The sequence below is a fragment of the Schistocerca americana genome, chromosome 10, assembly GCF_021461395.2.
Source record: "Schistocerca americana isolate TAMUIC-IGC-003095 chromosome 10, iqSchAmer2.1, whole genome shotgun sequence".
NCBI lineage: Eukaryota > Metazoa > Arthropoda > Insecta > Orthoptera > Acrididae > Schistocerca > Schistocerca americana.
In genome coordinates, this window is record NC_060128.1 from 155,977,800 (window position 1) to 155,997,063 (window position 19,264).

The 19,264-nt window shown below is 42.3% G+C and overlaps 1 protein-coding gene across 1 annotated transcript in view; it reads left to right on the forward strand.

The window, feature by feature from the left end:
* LOC124552322 overlaps positions 1–19,264 on the forward strand; it is a 220,062-nt gene that overhangs the window by 124,903 nt on the left and 75,895 nt on the right. Inside the window, exons 17-22 of the mRNA XM_047126594.1 lie at positions 1,287–1,553; positions 3,017–3,175; positions 4,397–4,701; positions 6,879–7,412; positions 14,232–14,575; positions 17,973–18,366. Coding sequence (XP_046982550.1) covers positions 1,287–1,553; positions 3,017–3,175; positions 4,397–4,701; positions 6,879–7,412; positions 14,232–14,575; positions 17,973–18,366 — 2,003 coding nt within the window. The remainder of the gene's footprint in view (positions 1–1,286; positions 1,554–3,016; positions 3,176–4,396; positions 4,702–6,878; positions 7,413–14,231; positions 14,576–17,972; positions 18,367–19,264) is intronic.

Below are 19,264 nucleotides of genomic sequence, written 5' to 3' on the forward strand. Positions count from 1 at the left end.
CCAAACAAAAGTGCTGGCAGGTCGATAGACACACAAACAAACACAAACATACACACAAAATTCAAGCTATCGCAACCAATGGTTGCTTCATCAGGAAAGAGGGAAGGAGAGGGAAAGACGAAAGGATGTTGGTTTTAAGGGAGAGGGTAAGGAGTCATTCCAATCCCGGGATCAGAAAGACTTACCTTAGGGGCAAAAAAGGACAGGTATACACTCGCACACACACACATACCCATCCGTACATACACAGACACAAGCAGACATTTGTAAAGACACTCTGCCCAAACTCTTTGTCTTTAAATATGTCTGCTTGTGTCTGTATATGTGTGCATGGATATGTGTGTGTGTGCGCGCGAGTGTATACCCGTCCTTTTTTCCCCCTAAGGTAAGTCTTTCCGCTCCCGGGATTGGAATGACTCCTTACCCTCTCCCTTAAAACCCACATCCTTTCGTCTTTCCCTCTCATTCCCTCTTTCCTGATGAGGCAACAGTTTGTTGCAAAAGCTTGAATTTTGTGTGTATGTTTGTGTTTGTGTGTCTGTCGACCTGCCAGCACTTTCATTTGGTAAGTCACATCATCTTTGTTTTTAGATACATTTTTCCTACGTGGAATGTTTCCCTCTATTATAACCATATCATTCATATATATATATATATATATATATATATATATATATATATATATATATATATATATATATATATATATATATGTGTGGTTATAATAGAGGGAAACATTCCACGTAGGAAAAATATATCTAAAAACAAAGATGATGTGACTTACCAAATGAAAGTGCTGGCAGGTCGACTTGCCAGCACTTTCATTTGGTAAGTCACATCACCTTTGTTTTTAGATATGCGTGCGTGTGTGTGTGTGTGTGTGTGTGTGTGTGAGAGAGAGAGAGAGAGAGAGAGAGAGAGAGAGAGAGAGAGTTAGTTAGTTAGTTAGTTTTGTTTCAACTGAACTCCGGGGTACAGTGCACATTATAAATGGCCTGACGGATGTAGGAGAAGAGGCTGTCACTAGTGGGAGAGGGGAGAGGGGAGAGGGCAGGACTAGTGTGGAGGTGTATTCCTCCAGCAGTGAGTGTTGTTAGTTGTCTCAGTCTGCAGTGACAGGCTAGCTGGTGATACTGGTGACAGGACGGTGCCTATGAGGCGGTGCACTGTTCCTGTTCCTGTAATGAGCGTTGTATGTTGTTGCAGCTGTTGTCTATGGTCATTGGCTAGCAGAGGTGTTGCTGGTGGCAGAGGACAGCTCCATTAGTGAGTGTTGTCTGTTGCAGTTGGAGTCCGTAGTGACGGGCTCACAGGCTGTGCTGGTGGCAGAGGGTGGCGCCGGTGAGGTGGTTCACGGCTCTCCGGTGCCACACCGCCACGCACTGGTGCCGGCTGAAGCTGCCTCACTGCTGGTGGACATCCGGCCCTCGCAGGTGGCAAACGTGCTCATCCCCAGGGGCAGCCACACCGCGCACGTCTTCAGCGCACCCGCACCCTCGCCACTCGTCGCCGACGACGTCTTCCGGGACAACTCGCCCTTCCCCGTCCCGGAGGTACCGTACAGTGTGCCGAACTTACCACCTGCACAGTTCATTCTTTCTTTTCGTAATTATTATCCTCCTGCCTCTGATACTGGTGGACACTTGATAAAGCACTGGTGTGCTTCCTGTATCCTCTTCACATCACCTGCCACACGTTATTTTGCATCTGAGGTAGCAGACTCGTTTCACTTGATCTACTTTGTGATCCTCAATTTTGATGTTAAGTTCATCACTAATCTAGTTTCTGCCATTGCTTTTTACTTTCATCTTTCTTCAGTTTATTCATAGTGTTTGTGTGCAATAGGCTGTCCATTCCATTCGACCCATTCTGCAGTTCTTCCTCATTTTCACGGAGGCTAGCAACATCGTCAGTGACTCTTATTGTTAATATCTTTTACATGTATGAAATACATAATGGGGAAAGAAAGGGAACGGGTGGGAATTTGTGACTTCCAACTGTGCAGGGCATCACAGTAATGTGGACTGACTCAAATTTTCAACTTACCACAAGGTGAAATTTGAGTCAGTCAGGGACCGTGTTTGGACAGCTGAAGTTGTTAAGTCAACTGCTTTTGTGAAGCTGTAAATCCAGATTCGAATCCCAGTCCAGCATAATTTTTGAACTTCACCATTGCATTACCACAATGCCCTGTGCAGCTGGAAGTGACAGATTCCCATCCATCCCTCCCCTTTCTTCCCCCATTCTCTATTTCATATACTTGCCTGCACCAGCCACATCATCATGAGCACTGTCTGTTCTATTGGACATGTCAGACATAGCAGACATCACTCAAATATATACATTTCTGGTATTTTTTACCCTTAATTTATCCCGCTCTTGAACCTATGTTTTATTTCAATTGTTTCCTCTTGTTGTAGAGGTTGACAGTAGAGGATAACTCCATCCTTGCCCGATACCCTTTCTCATCTGAACACTTCATTGTTGGTCCTCAATTATTATGTATCCCCTCTCAGTTTTTGTACATATTGTACATTACACATCTTTCCCTGTAGCTTACACCTATTTTCCAGTCCGCAGCTCGTGGTCTTGCGGTAGTGTTCTCGCTTCCCGCGCACGGGGTCCCGGGTTCGATACCTGGCGGGGCCAGGGATTTTCTCTGCCTCGTGATGACTGGGTGTTGTGTGTCTGTCATCATCATTTCATCCCCATCGACACGCAAGTTGCCGAAGTGGCGTCAACTTGAAAGACTTGCACCGGGCGAACGGTCTACCCGACGGGAGGCCCTAGCCACACGGCATTTCCATTTATTTACCTATTTTCCTCAGAATTTTGAAACACCTTGCACTATTTGACATTGTTGGAGGATCATTTTAGATCATCAAGTCCTTTGAAGGTGCTTCGATTTTTCTCAAGTCTCACCTCCATTATCGAGCACAAAATCGTAACTGTCTCTCTGGTGCCTTTACGTTTCCTAAACTTGGGCAACAAGTTGACTGAATCTGATTGTCCATAGGTATCTGCGGACTTTGTGGGACTGGACTCGGCACCGCAGCTGGAGCACGGGGTGGGCACCGTCATTGAAGTCCATCCCGGGGACTCCCCTGCAGAGACAGGCGGCATTGTGGCTGGGTCGCCAGGCAGCGACATCAACGTCGACATTGCTCCAGGACAGGTACGTCTGAGATTGCTCTTTGTCTCATCAACTATTGAGTCTGCTTTCCTGGCAGTGTGTGCTTTACTGGAAAAAGATGAACAAAAGTTGAATAGAGGTATTTGTCATGATACTTACGAAGCACAAGGGTTTCACTGTGCGAGAAGATTTGGTGCCACAGGATGAGGATCCAAAGTGACCCAGCCAACAATAAAATTCCTATCCCGACATATTCCAAGAAGATAACACCCAAACATCTTATTTCCATACTCCAACAACACAAAAGGCAACCATACTCAAGCAGTATCAGACTTATTCCAGTTTTGTGCAACTATACGAAAATCTTATTTGAACAGACATATTTTTCTTTATTTAAACCTTCTGCAGTGATCAGTTTTTTGGCGCCTACATTGTTTCCATGTATTATTCAACCCCAGGCTATCAATTTTTTATCATAGTAATGCCACTTGTTGGCTCAGATGACTTTTGTTACTGTCACACAAAATGTGGAAGACAGGCCTCAAAAACAAAAGGACAACATGTTATCATCCATATTACTGACATATTCCCTAGGAGATAGTGTCCAGTCACATGATACTCACAGTGATTGTTTCCTTCATATCAAATGCCGCTTCTTTGGTGTGTCTATTTGGTAATTATGTAGCCAGTTTGAATCACATTATGGTATACTCACTAACTGGTCCATTTGTAATTCTAGAACTCAGTACAGTGTGTTAACTATAAACTAGCCAGTCAGCTCCCTAGTCTCGAATCAGTAGAAGTCCAGAGGGTTTGGTTGGCAGTCATTTGTTTATGGTTGTAATCAACATTGCCTAGCTAACAGAATTGTGTGAGGTAGTCATTGCTGTCAGCTTTGTTACTGTCTTGTACTTCTCTGTCATATCAATAGGTAAGATGATTTCAGGTCAGATTAGGAACAACATTTAAGAAATTTTTACCTGTGTGTGTGATGTCTGCTACTGCAGAAGTGAATTGCAGGTTAAGTGCTTGCACTATGGGAAGCATGCAAAGCTTTTTCTGCAAATGTAGATCCACACCTCAAGAGAGTATCTGGTGGCTGGGCTCACTTCCTTGATTCCCTACAACTCTGTCTGGCAGTTGGCAAACTTAATAGTTAACACACTGAACTAATGAACTATGGGTATTCTTTGCAGACTCTCAGTGGCATTGCTGTAGTTTAGACAGCAGACAGGTGGTTATATGGACTTCATTCCCACACAGGGCATCAGCGTGGACGTGGGCCCCGGTGGGTCGACGGTGCACACCAGGCCGGACTCTGCCCCCGGGGGTGGTAAGGAGACACACCGCATCCAGCCGAGTGGAGTCGTGCTGGACGCCCCCAGGCCACAGCCGCACCACCACGCTCACCCGGAGTCTCCTCTCATCCACCCGCCACCGCCACCCCCGCCCCCACCGCCTGCACAGTCATCGCAGCCGTCTCCCGTCAGGAGGCCACCCGTCACGCTGTACCGTCCCTCCACTGGGACGGGCGGCTCTGTGGCAGGAGGCAGGCCACACCAGTACAGGTAACCACTCTCTCCACTACCTCCTCGCTAACTGTGACCTCGTATCTAAGTCTGCACTGCCAAATGCAACGAACTCTGTGATACCAAACCACCTAGCTGAGTGAACCTGTGTGCTGGACTGGGATTCACACCTAGGATCTTTGCTTTTTGTGAACAAATGCTCTACCAACCAATCTACCTGTCACGACAAATAAGCCATTTTCACAGTCCATGGATAAGGCATTTCTCCACAGTATCATTTCTTCCATGAGTGCTGGACATCCCCAGGCCCCAGCCACACCACACACTCATCCGCGGACACTTTTCATCTACCCGTCACAGTCACACGTAAGCAGGAGAACGTCTGTGAAGTTTAAAAGTAAAAAGACGTACTAGCTTAATTAAGGCTTGAAGGCAAGTTTTATGTCATGTCTGGATAGCTCAGTTGGTGGAGCATTTTCCTGCAAATAGTAACAGATTCCAGTTTGAGTCCTAGTCTGCCACACAGTTGTTATCTGCCAGAAAGTTTGAAATCAGTCTGGTGTCTACTATAAAGTGAAAATTTATTCTGGGCATACAACACTAATGCTTAAACTACCTCTATTTTTCTGTGACACCATTGCAAAGACATTTCACAGTGCTGCAACTGAAATCGACCAGCCAGTGGTTATCACTTGAGTTAACACACACACTACAAGCATTGGCTGTCACCGTAAATGTCATATTTTTTACTATGAAAATCTTGCCACTATGGGACATGCTGTAAGCATAGAGATGGCAAAATTTTATCCAGTTCTGACGTGCTGTCTCTTTGTAAAAACACATGTGTCACATTGCTGGTTATACATTGGACACAAAATGTCAGTATTTTCTGTATGTCAGATTTTATAATATTGTCAGAAACAGTCATATTTGGAAAAAGTTGTTAAGTTCTAAATGGTCAATTCTGTGACACATTTATCATTGTCAATTTTCAAACATGTTTGTCAAGAAATTTGTTTAACTTTGTTAAAAACAATTAAATAAAATTTCTAGAGCTAATTAATTACAATTAATCTAAGTATACATCATAACAGAAGTATAGAAATTTGCATGGAAAATTAAGCTTTGAATCTCTGATTTGTCAGAAAATTGTATCAACGTAGTTGATATGTCGACAGTATAATATTGATGTATTATCCACTGTTGGTTCAATCACAAGCACATGAATAGTATACACAAAGCATGAAACACTATCCATGATGATTCATTTCTCACGAGTTTCATAAATGAAAACACATTCATATACAAGATCAATGGGAAAAGTAGTGATCCTAATATCAAACCTTGTGGATGCCATAAATGATTTCCTCCAGAGTCATAAATGTCGCTGCTGTCACAGTTCATTGTGTTATGAGGATGTGCTGGAAAGTAGTGCCTCCAAATTTTTTATTCTCTTCTCAGTATTAGTCAGTCAATTTTTCCACATCACTGATGCAAGTTGCCACCCTCTGTTGCCAGAGGGCTCCGAATTGTAGGCTGTAACATAACTATGTTCCTACATGAGAAACCCTTCAGAAAACTGAAAACATAAATTCAAAGATTTCTTTGACATGTAGATCCCTCCTCCTTCTGCTTGACAATGCCACACCACACACAAGTGCCATTATACCAGCAACAACCCGACTCCTTGGGTTCACTGTCATTGAATACAGTCACGACTAGATCCCACTAAATTTTTATCTGTTTCCAAAACATAAAGTACATCATCAAGGACTTCACTTTGATGGTGATGAAGCTGTGCAAACAGAGGTGGTGGTGTGGCTCTGTCAAAAAAGTCAAACATTCTACAGTGATGGTACAAAGAAACTAGGCTCTCATTGGGAGAAATGTGTTTGTCACCAGGGTGACTACATAGAAATGAAGAACAAAGATGTAGATAACTAATAAAGTGCATTTTATTTAAAAAGCTTTTAGAGTTTACTCATAAAAAACTTGGAAGCATTACTTTCCACATGCCCTCATACTTGGCACATGTTTCTGTATTGTTTTTGTCAGATATGTTGTGTATCAGTTAATTACGTACGGAAAGATAAATTGGGTGTCCCTTCTCTAGAATCCCTTCATCATGAGGTCAGCCAGAAGAGCCACTTAATGGAAACCAGGTACATTTTCTAGAGTTTCAAGACCAATCTGACCTCTGCACGCTCTACCTACAGGTTTCCAGCACCGGTACATCCACTGCGGCCGTCAGACTTCATGACACCACCCCCACCACCTCCACACCTGCCGTCACGACCACCGGCGCCACCTCCAACTCCTGGAGGCGTGCACCATGTGCACCAGCACCACCATCACCACCAGCAAGGCGGGCCACTAGTCATTCCACTCAGGCCTGAGGCTGGACTGCCCCCACCTCCTGGGCACGACCATTTCCTCCACGAACATGATCACGACCACGACCTCCACATCCACGGCAACGATCACGAACTTCACGTTCACGGCCTCGAGCCGGAGCATGACCACACAACGAGGCTGCAACCGGTGAGAACTGGGGGCAGTGGCATCGTCGTCCGACCCGGCCCCGGGCCCGTCGACGTGTTCGTCAAGCCTGATGGTGAGCTCGTAGCAGCCAAGGATGACCTAGGTGTTGCCGGTTCCTCCAGACCGCTGCCACGGCCACCAGCACTTTCACCGAAGCCCTCGAGAAGGCCGCCGCCGACAAACCTTTTTGCCATCTGGCCGGGCAACAGGTGAGGCCTTATTGCAAACAACAGTATTTTCATAGGGGGTACTTTTGTTAGGTGGAATGTAGTTACACTGGGGTCATGACTTTTCCTATAAATTATTTATTGTAGAAGGTTTCTGTGTGTACATGTTATCATTTATGGAAGAGCAGTTGAATGGAATGGATACCGTCTCGAAAAGAGGCTAGAGCATAAGCATAAAAGACAGTGAAACTAGGGTAATGGAACGTAGTTAAATTAAATGAGATGCTGCTGAGGACATTAGGTAAGGAAATAAGGCACTAAAAGTGGTACAAGAACTTTGCTATTTGGGCAGCAGAATAACTGATAATGGCTGATGTAGAGGGGATAAAATGCAGACTGGCTTTGCAAAGAAAGCATTTCAGGAAAAGAGAAATTTATTATCATCTAATACAAATTTAAGTTTCAGGAAGACTTCTTCTGAAGTCATTTGTCTGTAGTTTAGCTTTGTATAGAAGTGAAACATGGATGATAAACAGTTTAAACAAGAAGAGAACAGAAGCTTCTGAAGTGTGGTGCTGCAGAAGAGTGCTGACAATTAGGTGGGTAGATCACGTAACTAATGAGGAGGTACTGAATCAAGTTGGGAAGAAAAAGAAAAAAACGTGACTGGTTGACAAGACACATTGTTAGGTGTTAAGGAATTGTCAGTGTGGTATTTGAGGAAAGTGTGGTGGGTAAAAATTGCAGAAGGAGACCAAAGGACGAATACAGTAAACAGGTTCAATAGTTACACAGAGATTAAAAGGCTTGTGCAAATTAGACTAATGTGAAGAGCTGTATCAATCCAGTCTTTGAACTGTAACCAGTAGATGTAATTGCGGTGGTTCGTACTAACGCCGGGCTCAAATTGCGCATCTTCAGACCATTTGCGTTTTGCTGAAAATTCCTCATCCTCGAGCCGGGTTCGATTTCTGGCTGGCTCAGAGATTTTCTCTGCTAGGGGACTGGGTCTCCTGTCATCACTGTATGATCCTCGTCAAAACATGACTCGCTGAAGTGGTGTCGACTAAGAAGACTTGCACCAGGTGATCAGTCTATCTGATGGGAGGCCATAGCCACATGAAATTTCATTTCATTGGTAACTGTTTGACATATTGTGTTCCTAATCTTACTGCCACTGGCAATGTACGTTGTGAATGTCCTCAGACTTCCTACAGCCTTCTGCTTCACCTCAGCCACTGTCACTATCTGACTGTCTTTCACTGTACCGACTCATCTTGAAGCCCTCACCCCCTGCTCATCTGTCCCACAATTTGGCAGTCTGACCAACCAGTGACCAATTTTGTAGCCACACCACACTTCTGCATGAGATTAGTAACTCTTAAGTCACTTTCTTTTGCAATTCTTAAATTACAAACAGTGAGTACATTTCCCCCCCTTTATTTAACACATTCTAATGCACGTGTTTCTGTAGAATGTCCCCACAGTAAAACATTCCAGACTGACAGTCTCGTGTAGTTTCCTATAGTGAATTATTTCTTTAATTGTTTGACAAAATGATAAGGAAATGACATTATACTGCATGTCTTTATGTATTCTATATAGATTTTCTAACCATCAATATCCTGTATCAAATTGCATAGTCCTTTGAGAATCTACCACTGTGAATTACTACATGCCCAAGGCATTTCTCTGATGCAACTTGCAATGCAGCTTTCACTTTTGGTTCTTATCTGACTGAAGAAAAGAGACAAACAGGTCTGTATTATGCAGACCACCACCAGATATCGATTGTGTCAGGTGATTAAGTCAGCTGCATTCACACACTACACAACCTCCCTCACAGATTTCAAAATATTCACAGCTTTCATTGAAGCTCATAGTCCCCTTATGGTGCCATAGTTACCACAGTCTTATGTCTCCTCTTCTTCCCCCCCCCCCCCCCCCCTCCGCCCCTCTCTCTCTCTTGTTGTTGTTATTGTTGTTGTTGTCTTCAGTCCTGAGACTGGTTTGATGCAGCTCTCCATGCTACTCTATCCTGTGCAAGCTTCTTCATCTCCCACTACTTACTGCAACCTACATCCTTCTGAACCTGCTTAGTGTATTCATCTCTCGGTCTCCCTCTACGATTTTTACCCTCCACGCTGCCCTCCAATGCTAAATTTGTGATCCCTTGATGCCTCAGAACATGTCATACCAACTGGTTCCTTCTTCTTGTCAAGTTGTGCCACAAACTCCTCTTCTCCCCAATTCTATTCGATACCTCCTCATTAGTTATGTGATCTACCCATCTAATCTACAGCATTCTTCTGTAGCACCACATTTCGAAAGCTTCTGTTCTCTTCTTGTCCAAACTATTTATCGTCCACGTTTCACTTCCATACATGGCTACACTCCATACAAATACTTTCAGAAATGACTTCCTGACACTTAAATCTATACTCGATGTTAACAAATTTCTCTTCTTCAGAAATGCTTTCCTTGTCATTGCCAGTCTACATTTTATATCCTCTCTACTCTGACCATCATCAGTTATTTTGCTCCCCAAATAGCAAAACTCCTTTACTACTTTAAGTGTCTCATTTCCTAATCTAATTCCCTCAGCATCACCCAACTTAATTCGACTACATTCCATTATCCTCGTTTTGATTTTGTTGATGTTCATCTTATATCCTCCTTTCAAGACACTGTCCATTCTGTTCAACTGCTCTTCCAAGTCCTTTGCTGTCTCTGACAGAATTACAATGTCATCAGCGAACCTCAACGTTTTTATTTCTTCTCCATGAACTTTAATACCTACTCCGAATTTTTCTTTTGTTTCCTTTACTGCTTGCTCAATATACAGATTGAATAACATTGGGGAGAGGCTACAGCCCTGTCTCACTCCCTTTCCAACCACTGCTTCTCTTTTATGCCCCTTGACTCTTACAACTGCCATCTGGTTTCTGTACAAATTGTAAATAGCCTTTCCCTCCCTGTATTTTACACCTGCCACCTTTAGAATTTGAAAAGAGAGTATTCCAGTTGACATTGTCAAAAGCTTTTTCTAAGTCCACAAATGCTAGAAATGTAGGTTTGCCTTTCCTTAATCTATTTTCTAAAATAAGTCATAGGGTCAGTATCGGCTCATGTGTTCCAATATTTCTACGGAATCCAAACTGATCTTCTCCGGCGTCGGCTTCTACCAGTTTTTCCATTCGTCTGTAAAGAATTTGCATTAGTATTTTGCAGCTGTGACTTATTAAACTGGTAGTTCAGTAATTTTCACATCTGTCAACACCTGCTTTCTTTGGGATTGGAATTATTATATTCTTCTTGAAGTCTGAGGGAATTTCGCCTGTCTCATACATCTTGCTCACCAGATGGTAGAGTTTTGTCAGGACTGGCTCTCCCAAGGCCGTCAGTAGTTCCAATGGAATTTTGTCTACTCCCGGGGCCTTGTTTCGACTCAGGTCTTTCAGTGCTCTGTCAAACTCTTCACGCAGTATCGTATCTCCTATTTCATCTTCATCTACATCCTCTTCCATTTCCATAATATTGTCCTCAAGTACATCGCCCTTGTATAGATCCTCTATATACTCCTTCTACCTTTCTGCTTTCCCTTCTTTGCTGAGAACTGGGTTTCCATCTGAGCTCTTTATATTCATACAAGTGGCTCTTTTCTCCAAAGGTCATTTTAATTTTCCTGTAGGCAGAATCTGTCTTACCCCTAGTGAGATAAGCCTCTACATCCTTACATTTGTCCTCTAGCCATCCCTGCTTAGCTATTTTGCACTTCCTGTCGATCTCATTTTTGAGACGTTTGTATTCCCTTTTGCATGCTTCATTTACTGCATTTTTATATTTTCTCCTTTCATCAATTAAATTCTATATTTCTTCTGTTACCCAAGGATTTCTACTAGCCCTCGTCTTTTTACCTACTTGATCCTCTGCTGCCTTCACTACTTCATCCCTCAGAGCTACCCATTCTTCTTCTACTGTATTTCTTTCCCCCATTCCTGTCAATTTTTCCCTTACGCTCTTCCTGAAACTCTGTACAACCTCTGGTTTAGTCAGTTTATCCATCTCCTTAAATTCCCACCTTTTTGCAGTTTCTTCAGTTTTAATCTACAGTTCATAACCAATAGATTGTAGGTCAGAGTCCACATCTGCCCCTGGAAATGTCTTACAATTTAAAACCTGGTTCCTAAATCTCTGTCTTACCATTATATAATCTATCTGATACCTTCTAGTATCTCCAGGACTCTTCCATGTATACAACCTTCTTTTATGATTCTTGAACCAAGTATTAGCTATGATTAAGTTATGCTCTGTACAAAATTCTACCAGACGGCTTCCTCTTTCATTTCTCTTCCCCAATCCATATTCACCCACTATGTTTCCTTCTCTCCCTTTTCCTACTCTCGAATTCCAGTCACCCATGACTATTAAATTCACTACCTGAATAATTTCTTTTATCTCATCATACATTTCATCAATTTCTTCATCATCTGCAGAGCTAGTTGGCATATTAACTTGTACTACTGTAGTAGGCATGGGCTTCGTGTCTATCTTGGCCACAGTAATGCGTTCACTATGCTGTTGATAGTAGCTTATCTGCACTTCTATTTTTTTATTCATTATTAAACCTACTCCTGCATTACCCCTATTTGATTTTGTATTTATAACCCTGTATTCACCTGACCAAAAGTCTTGTTCCCCCTGCCACCGAACATCACTAATTCCCACTATATCTAACTTCAACCTATCCATTTCCCTTTTTAAATTTTCTAACCTACCTGCCCGATTAAGTGATCTGACATTCCACGCTCTGATCTGTAGAACGCCAGTTTTCTTTCTCCTGACAATGACGTCCTCTTGAGTAGTCCCCACCCGGAGATCCAAATGGGGGACTATTTTACCTCCGGAATATTTTACCCAAGAGGACGCCATCATCATTTAACCATACAGTAAAGCTGCATTCCCTTGGGAAAAGTTACGGCTGTAGTTTCCCCTTGCTTTCAGCCATTCGCAGTACCAGCACAGCAAGGCAATTTTGGTTAGTGTTGCAAGGCCAGATCAGTCAATCATCCAGACTGTTGCCCCTGCAACTACTGAAAAGGCTGCTGCCCCTCTTCAGGAATCACACGTTTGTCTGGCCTCTCAACAGATACCCCTCCAATGTCAAGGTCTCTCTCTCTTAAAATTTGGATTTTGAAATTGTTGAACTTCTTTCTTGTACATCATTTGACTCATTTAGAATTTGTCAAACTTTGAGACGACTTTGTGACGGACCGGAATTCAAACCCAGCTGTTCTGCTTATTAGGCAGATGCACCAACCACAAACCAATAAGGCACATATTTTCAACCTTCCATTGATGTAAATCAGTGCCCACTAGCATCAAATGTCTTTAATTTCCTGGTGTCTTGATTCATAGCAGCTGCAGTATCAAAATATTATCTGTTCACTTGCATGTACTGAAAGAACAGACACTACATATGTAATTAATTATCATGATGACAACCAATGATCCTTCCATTACAGATGCACACCAAGCACAAATTCTTACGTGAATGCTGCCAATAATGAGGTTAATGAGGAGGGGCATGACATCAGGAGTGTGGGTCAGTTGAGAATTTGGGTCTGATGGGAGACATGTTCAGGTGGTCCCTGTGTCCAGATGATGCAGTAGTCTGTAGTGTGTAGTCTCTAGTCATAGTAGTCTGCAATGTGAGCAGGAGATCTGGGTTCGAATCCCAGTCAGCACAAATTTTCAAATTTCTCCGTTGATATAAATCAATGCTCACAGGCAGCCAATGTCTTTATTTCTTTTGTGTCTAGAAAATTAGAGAATTTAGATGTCATATGGTAAAGCTCCATATGTCATATGTGAAAGGAACAGCGAAGAGGGTGGTAGCGGAAGTACCCTCTGCGAAACACCTTAATGTGGCTTGTGAAGTGTAGATCCATATACAGATGTAGACTTAGATTTAGCAATACAAAGGTGTACTATATTACAGCATTAGGTTTAATAGTAAAATAGCCTGCAATATTAATTTCAAGAGGTCCTGTGAAGATACTCTTCGGTGGAATAAAAAAAAAAAAAAAAAAAACAAGTTGCTCAACAGGAAGTTCTTCAGTTCAGTCTTAAACCCCATCATATTATCTACATGACATTTTATGTGGTCTAGCAGGTTGTGGAATACATATGCACCCAGTTATGTGATTCCTTTTTGTGATAGTGCCAATCCTTCAATATATTTGTAGAGATTGGTACTGTTGTTATATTTGTTCTTTACCTTACATTTTAAGAATAGAGCAATATTAGTAGTGACAAAGGACATTAGTGAATATACAATCATCTTGCTATTGGGAGCTCTTGTTAACATTTCTGAATTAAAACTGTCTTTTTAAACTCTGCCTTCTGCAAGACACAAGGTATTTCCTGTTTCCATTCTTTACTCACACATGCCATCTTCTGTTGGTGTAGATTTATTTATATAAAAAATATAATACAAAGTTTTTTTTAGGCCTAAAACTATAACATGTGCATTTTTATATGTTGTGTGCTATCAAAGGTCAATAATCATTGGAAGGATTCTTATTCAGAGATTGCTCATTCTCTTCAGTCAACTTTAACCATTCTCAAGTAGTTAGCAGAGAGACAAGATAAGGTAATCATTTTCTCTGTCATTTTGATGATCAGAGCCCCATTCAATTCTATGATAAGTATCCACTGTCACTCACAGGAGGATTACAGATGTAGATGTTGAAGTAGCTGCAAAATGGAGAAATGTGTGGCATATTGAAAGCTTTTTATTTATTCTCAGATTATGTTGTAAGAGGACTGAGTTTACAAGAGACTGTGCTGTCCCCACAGGTACAACAGCAGCAGACCACAGCAGGGAACCTGGCCTCTGCCCCCACAGCAGGTAGCCAGGCCTCCACCCCCACAGCAGGGAGCATGGCCTCCACCCCCACAGCAGGGAGCCAGGCCTCCACCCCCACAACAGGGATCCAGGCCTCCGCCCCCACAGCAGGGAGCCAGGCCTCCACCCCCACAGCAGGGAGCCAGGCCTCCACCCCCACAGCAGGGATCCAGGCCTCTGCCCCCACAGCTGGGGGCCAGGCCTCGACCCGGAGATGGTCTGCCTCAGCAGCCGCCACTGCAGCACGGCTTCCACGAGGTGCACCTGGTGCCCGGCATCAAAGACACACCAACAGGTAAGCTACGGGCCACCGTGGGAGCATTAACTAGTATGTACCTGAAGGGTTCTAGGTATGATCGTGGGTACACTCATTGCCCTCGTCCCGCTATTTCAGTATTTGGATTCCCCTTACTAGGCAAAGACTGTTAGCAGTGAAGTAACTTCTCTTCAGTGTTTGTCTATGCATGAGAGGAAAATAAAATTACTGAAATAAAAATCAATTTTAATACATCAAGTTTTTAAACCAGACTAAAAAGTATAAAATCATTTCTCCTTGACCCATACAGATTCCTAAACCCATACAGATAATCCAGAAACTTTGTGAGTATGAATTTATATAGCTATGAACACGCTTGTTAAGATTCACAATGAAAAACACAGGCTGCATGCAATAGATAATAGTAAGGAGGTGAACTATTCATGCATCCATTATGTATTACATGCACCCCACATTTTTAGCTTTAAATCTTACAAGTATTTTCATGTTGTTGTTGTTGTTGTGGTCTTCAGTCCTGAGACTCGTTTGATGCAGCTCTCCATGCTACCCTATCCTGTGCAAGCTTCTTCATCTCCCAGTACGTACTGCAACCTACATCCTTCTGAATCTGCTTAGTGTATTCATCTCTTGGTCTCCCTCTACAATTTTTACCCTCCACGCTGCTCTCCAATGCTAAATTTGTGATCCCTTGATGCCTCAGAACATGTCCTACTAACCGGTCCCTTCTTTTTGTCAAGTTGTGCCACAAACTCCTTCCCAATTCTATTCAGTACTTCATCATTACTTATGTGATCTACCCATCTAATTTTCAGCATTCTTCTGTAGCACCACATTTCAAAAGCTTCTTGTCCAAACTATTTATCATCCATGTTTCACTTCCATACATGGCTACCCATACAAATTTTCATAGTTATTAAAAATTCACACTCACAATTTTCAGGACTGTCTGTGTAGGACTAAGAGAAATTATATCATACTTTTTCATCTGATTTAGAAATGTGGTATATTAAAAGTTGATTTTTATTTAAATAATTGGCTTTTGCTATTCAGTCTCATCTGTGTGGAATATTTCAACCAATTTCAAACATTTTGATGGGGTTTCAACAGAGACGTACAGTAAATTTTATGTTTATTTCAGTATACCTTCACCTTATTTAACCAATATTTCGATTCCTTCTATGAATATATGAAAAAAGACTGTAAAAGTAAAAATTATTGAGGTTCGAGCTCATGTGGAGGCTTACCAGCAATTGTACTCCCCACAAAACAGTGGTAGACAAAATACTCTTCTCTACACACCAGACAAGAAAGTGAGCTAATGTTGAATTGTTATCCACTTCTAAGGAATGCTAAAAGTATCAAGTATCTAGCTCATCTGCAAATGACAGCAGTAAACAAAGTACCCTCCAACATACACTAGAGAAGAAAGTCAAGTCTCTGTTCCAGCAGAAAGTTAGTTTAAAATCAATTGCAAACTTGTACTGAACAGACAGACAAACAAGAAAGTGACCTTACAAGACAGTGGTCAAAAGTAAAATTTAAAATGCTAAGAACAGTGAGGATATGCATAATTTGATGTTAGTGATGGGCATTTTTCATCTCTGTGATGGTAATAATGGAGGAGCAAGTTATATGTATTAAAAAAAAAGAAAAATCTGATGTATATGGAGGAAGGAATCAATAGTTGGGAGACATTAGAGTTCAGAGAGGCAGGAAGAGGGAGGGTTCAAGCATTAATCTGGGTTGGTCTTGGTGAGGTAGGTTACAATTAATCAATTAATAGGATAGGTATATCAACAATATAGGAAAAGATAGATTGCCACATAAGGCCTTCATCAGTAAACGCACACACGAATGAATGTGAAGTGTTTGTAGGTGAAAGGAAGGTAGTTCATACTGGTACAGCTGTCACCAGAGCCCTGAAAGATGGGCTACACAAATGGATATTGTGATGCAAATTTAGGAGAGCATTAGGACAGATGTTTCAGGTGTTTGAGGATGTTAGAAAACTTTAATAGTTGATAGAGGAAATTAATAAGGGAGGATAAACAGATGTAGAAATCAACACAAGAATTTCAATGGATGTTAAAACTTGAGAGAACTACATGCTCTTACAACATTTTGAGATGCGAAGATGAGGGGAAGGGGAATGGGGCAATTTGGGGGAGGGGGGGGCGGATATTGTATGTATGGATGATCATCAAGGGGTGTGATCAACATGTTCAGGAGGTTACAAGTTTTAATATGTTGTGGACAGTAGATGGAGTCTCCAATTTACTTTTTGACCAAGTGTTAGTCTGAGATATTTCATGTTTTAGTTAGATGGTTTGGATGTTTGTGAATTGTGATGTAAATGTTTCTGCAACAGACTGCTTAGATGGGTTTTCTGTATAATTATTTCCAGGATTTTGTCAGGTTAGTGGAGAGGTACCATCAGTTACAAGGACAGATGTTTTTTCTTGTATTTGTTGCCTGGGATTTTGTCATGTTGATGAGAGGCTCCATTACGTAGTGGTGAAATTGTTTATGTGGAGCTGAAGGGATCATTTGGATGAATGGATAGTGGGTGGGGGATGGATAGTACTAAAGGTGGTGCCGTCAACATATTAGAAGAATGAACTGGAATGGAGGCTTCTAAGACTCAGATAAACAAATGGTGATCTCTGCAACATTCTGCAGTTGGGTGTGGTAAGGCTACATCTCTGATGTTGTGTATAGTCTGTCCAGGTGCAAGTGCACACTTGCTGATGGCAACAGCGCTATTCTGAGACTCTGGAAAGAAATTTTTATATGCACAGGTCATATGAAATATGTTTAACATAACCATTGGCAGCTACTATTACTCTCCATTGCAGGTAAGAAATGTGAGAAAATGTGAAGGGAAAATGTCATGGATCTACAGTATCTGCACACACCTTGCTCATTAGCATTATAACTCATAATTGTGTACCCCATGTTTTGTGGAAGAATGAGTCAACTAAGAGAAATGAAGAGCTAGAATTAGGGAATGATGGTAGGGCACCACATGTATTGGCAGTGCGTTTGAGAAGTTTCACTGGAGCTGTATGTTACAAGAATCATTTTCATCGGTGCCACTGCCAAGTGGAGACACAGTGGAAGCCCCATAAAGTACACTCTACCAAACTCAGAGATAATGTGGATGACTCCAAATAAGAATAACCTGCAGTTGTTTGCAGTTACTTGCAAATATTCTTGACAATGTAGTCAAAGAAGGGCAGTACATTTGCAATGTACTAAGTAAAAACGTATACTGAAAGCCACCATGACATCCATCAGATTTCTACCTTTAGTGTATCACATCTAACTACTTTAGAGTTGAACCAGTTGCTACTCATATGATACGAGAGTGATTAATGTTGTCAAATGAAGCAATTGATTAGGAAATAATCTTCAGTTCCAGGTTTTGTGAGTGTCCATCCCAAACCACCACTGGACTTCCACGGCCAGCCCCACCAGCAGCGGCCACCGCCCGTGACGGACGCTGACAACAACATCATTGTCGGACACGTGCCACACTTCAACGAGCTGCACAGCCCTGTGCCTCCGGAGGACTTGCGGCCACACGTAGTCACCGTGGGTGAGCCTGCAAACGAGGTGGACGAGCCTTCGGGAACCGTGCATCACCGTGAGCACCATCATCACCACACAGCTGGTGAGGTCTCCAGCCCAGACAGTGGCCCGAATGTCGGTGACCGTCCAGACGGACGGCCTCCACACGGTGGAATACATTTCCCCAGTGCTGCTGACCAGTTTGATGTGGGAGAGGATGCTGCACTGGACGAGAAAAGGTGTGTCACACGGGCAGGTTGTTTCCTTTATACCAATGGCTACACTATGTGACACATTAGAAGGTGACTCACTGTTCTATGGATCTGCCCCTTACCCAACACTGCCCGAAACCAATGAGAAATAATCACATTTAGGGACACAGTCACGAGTAATGCCAGACACTGATAGCTGCTCTCCTCTATACTGTACTGAGGCCATACTTTGGTGGGAATATGGTTTCATTCATTGTGATCAGCAGCAGAATGTTGAAAGACTTTGCATTGTGGCAGGTGCCTCCCCTCTATTTGCCACCTTCCACATTAGGTTCAATTGACAGGCATGGATATTTAAAGTTGGTTATGCCCAAATGTCCAGTTTAAATGACTGTCAGTATCTGTCACTGGTTTGACCTACAAGAGAACAATTTAATGCCACCATAGACAAATTTGAATATTATTAGGCCCACTGCAGTCTGCACTTTCCTCCAGTATTGGTGAATGAACTAGAATGGATTTTGTTTCCATTAATCGACCTCCTTCCCAGTCTGCTCTCACCCCCTCCCCTGCCCCACTCCCCTCTCTCTCCACGAGTATTTGGGATGATATGGATGACAAAATTACTCATTGGTCATAAGCTGTGTATGAGGTCTGTTCCTATCTTATTTATTCCAAGATTTTTACTTCTCAGTTTTTGTTCTATCTGCTTGTCAGCCATAAGTTCTGTGCTACAAAGCAACCCAGAAATTTCTGGAAATGGCTGCACTATTAGCAACCATACATATCTTACATTAGAATCATACAAATCTCTTTCCACCAACAAATATTTAAAACTTGTTGCCTGTTTCATTCATTGTTCATTTGTTATTATAGAATACTTTAGTGGTGTTACAAAAAGAATGTTTGTTAATTTTTGTAATAG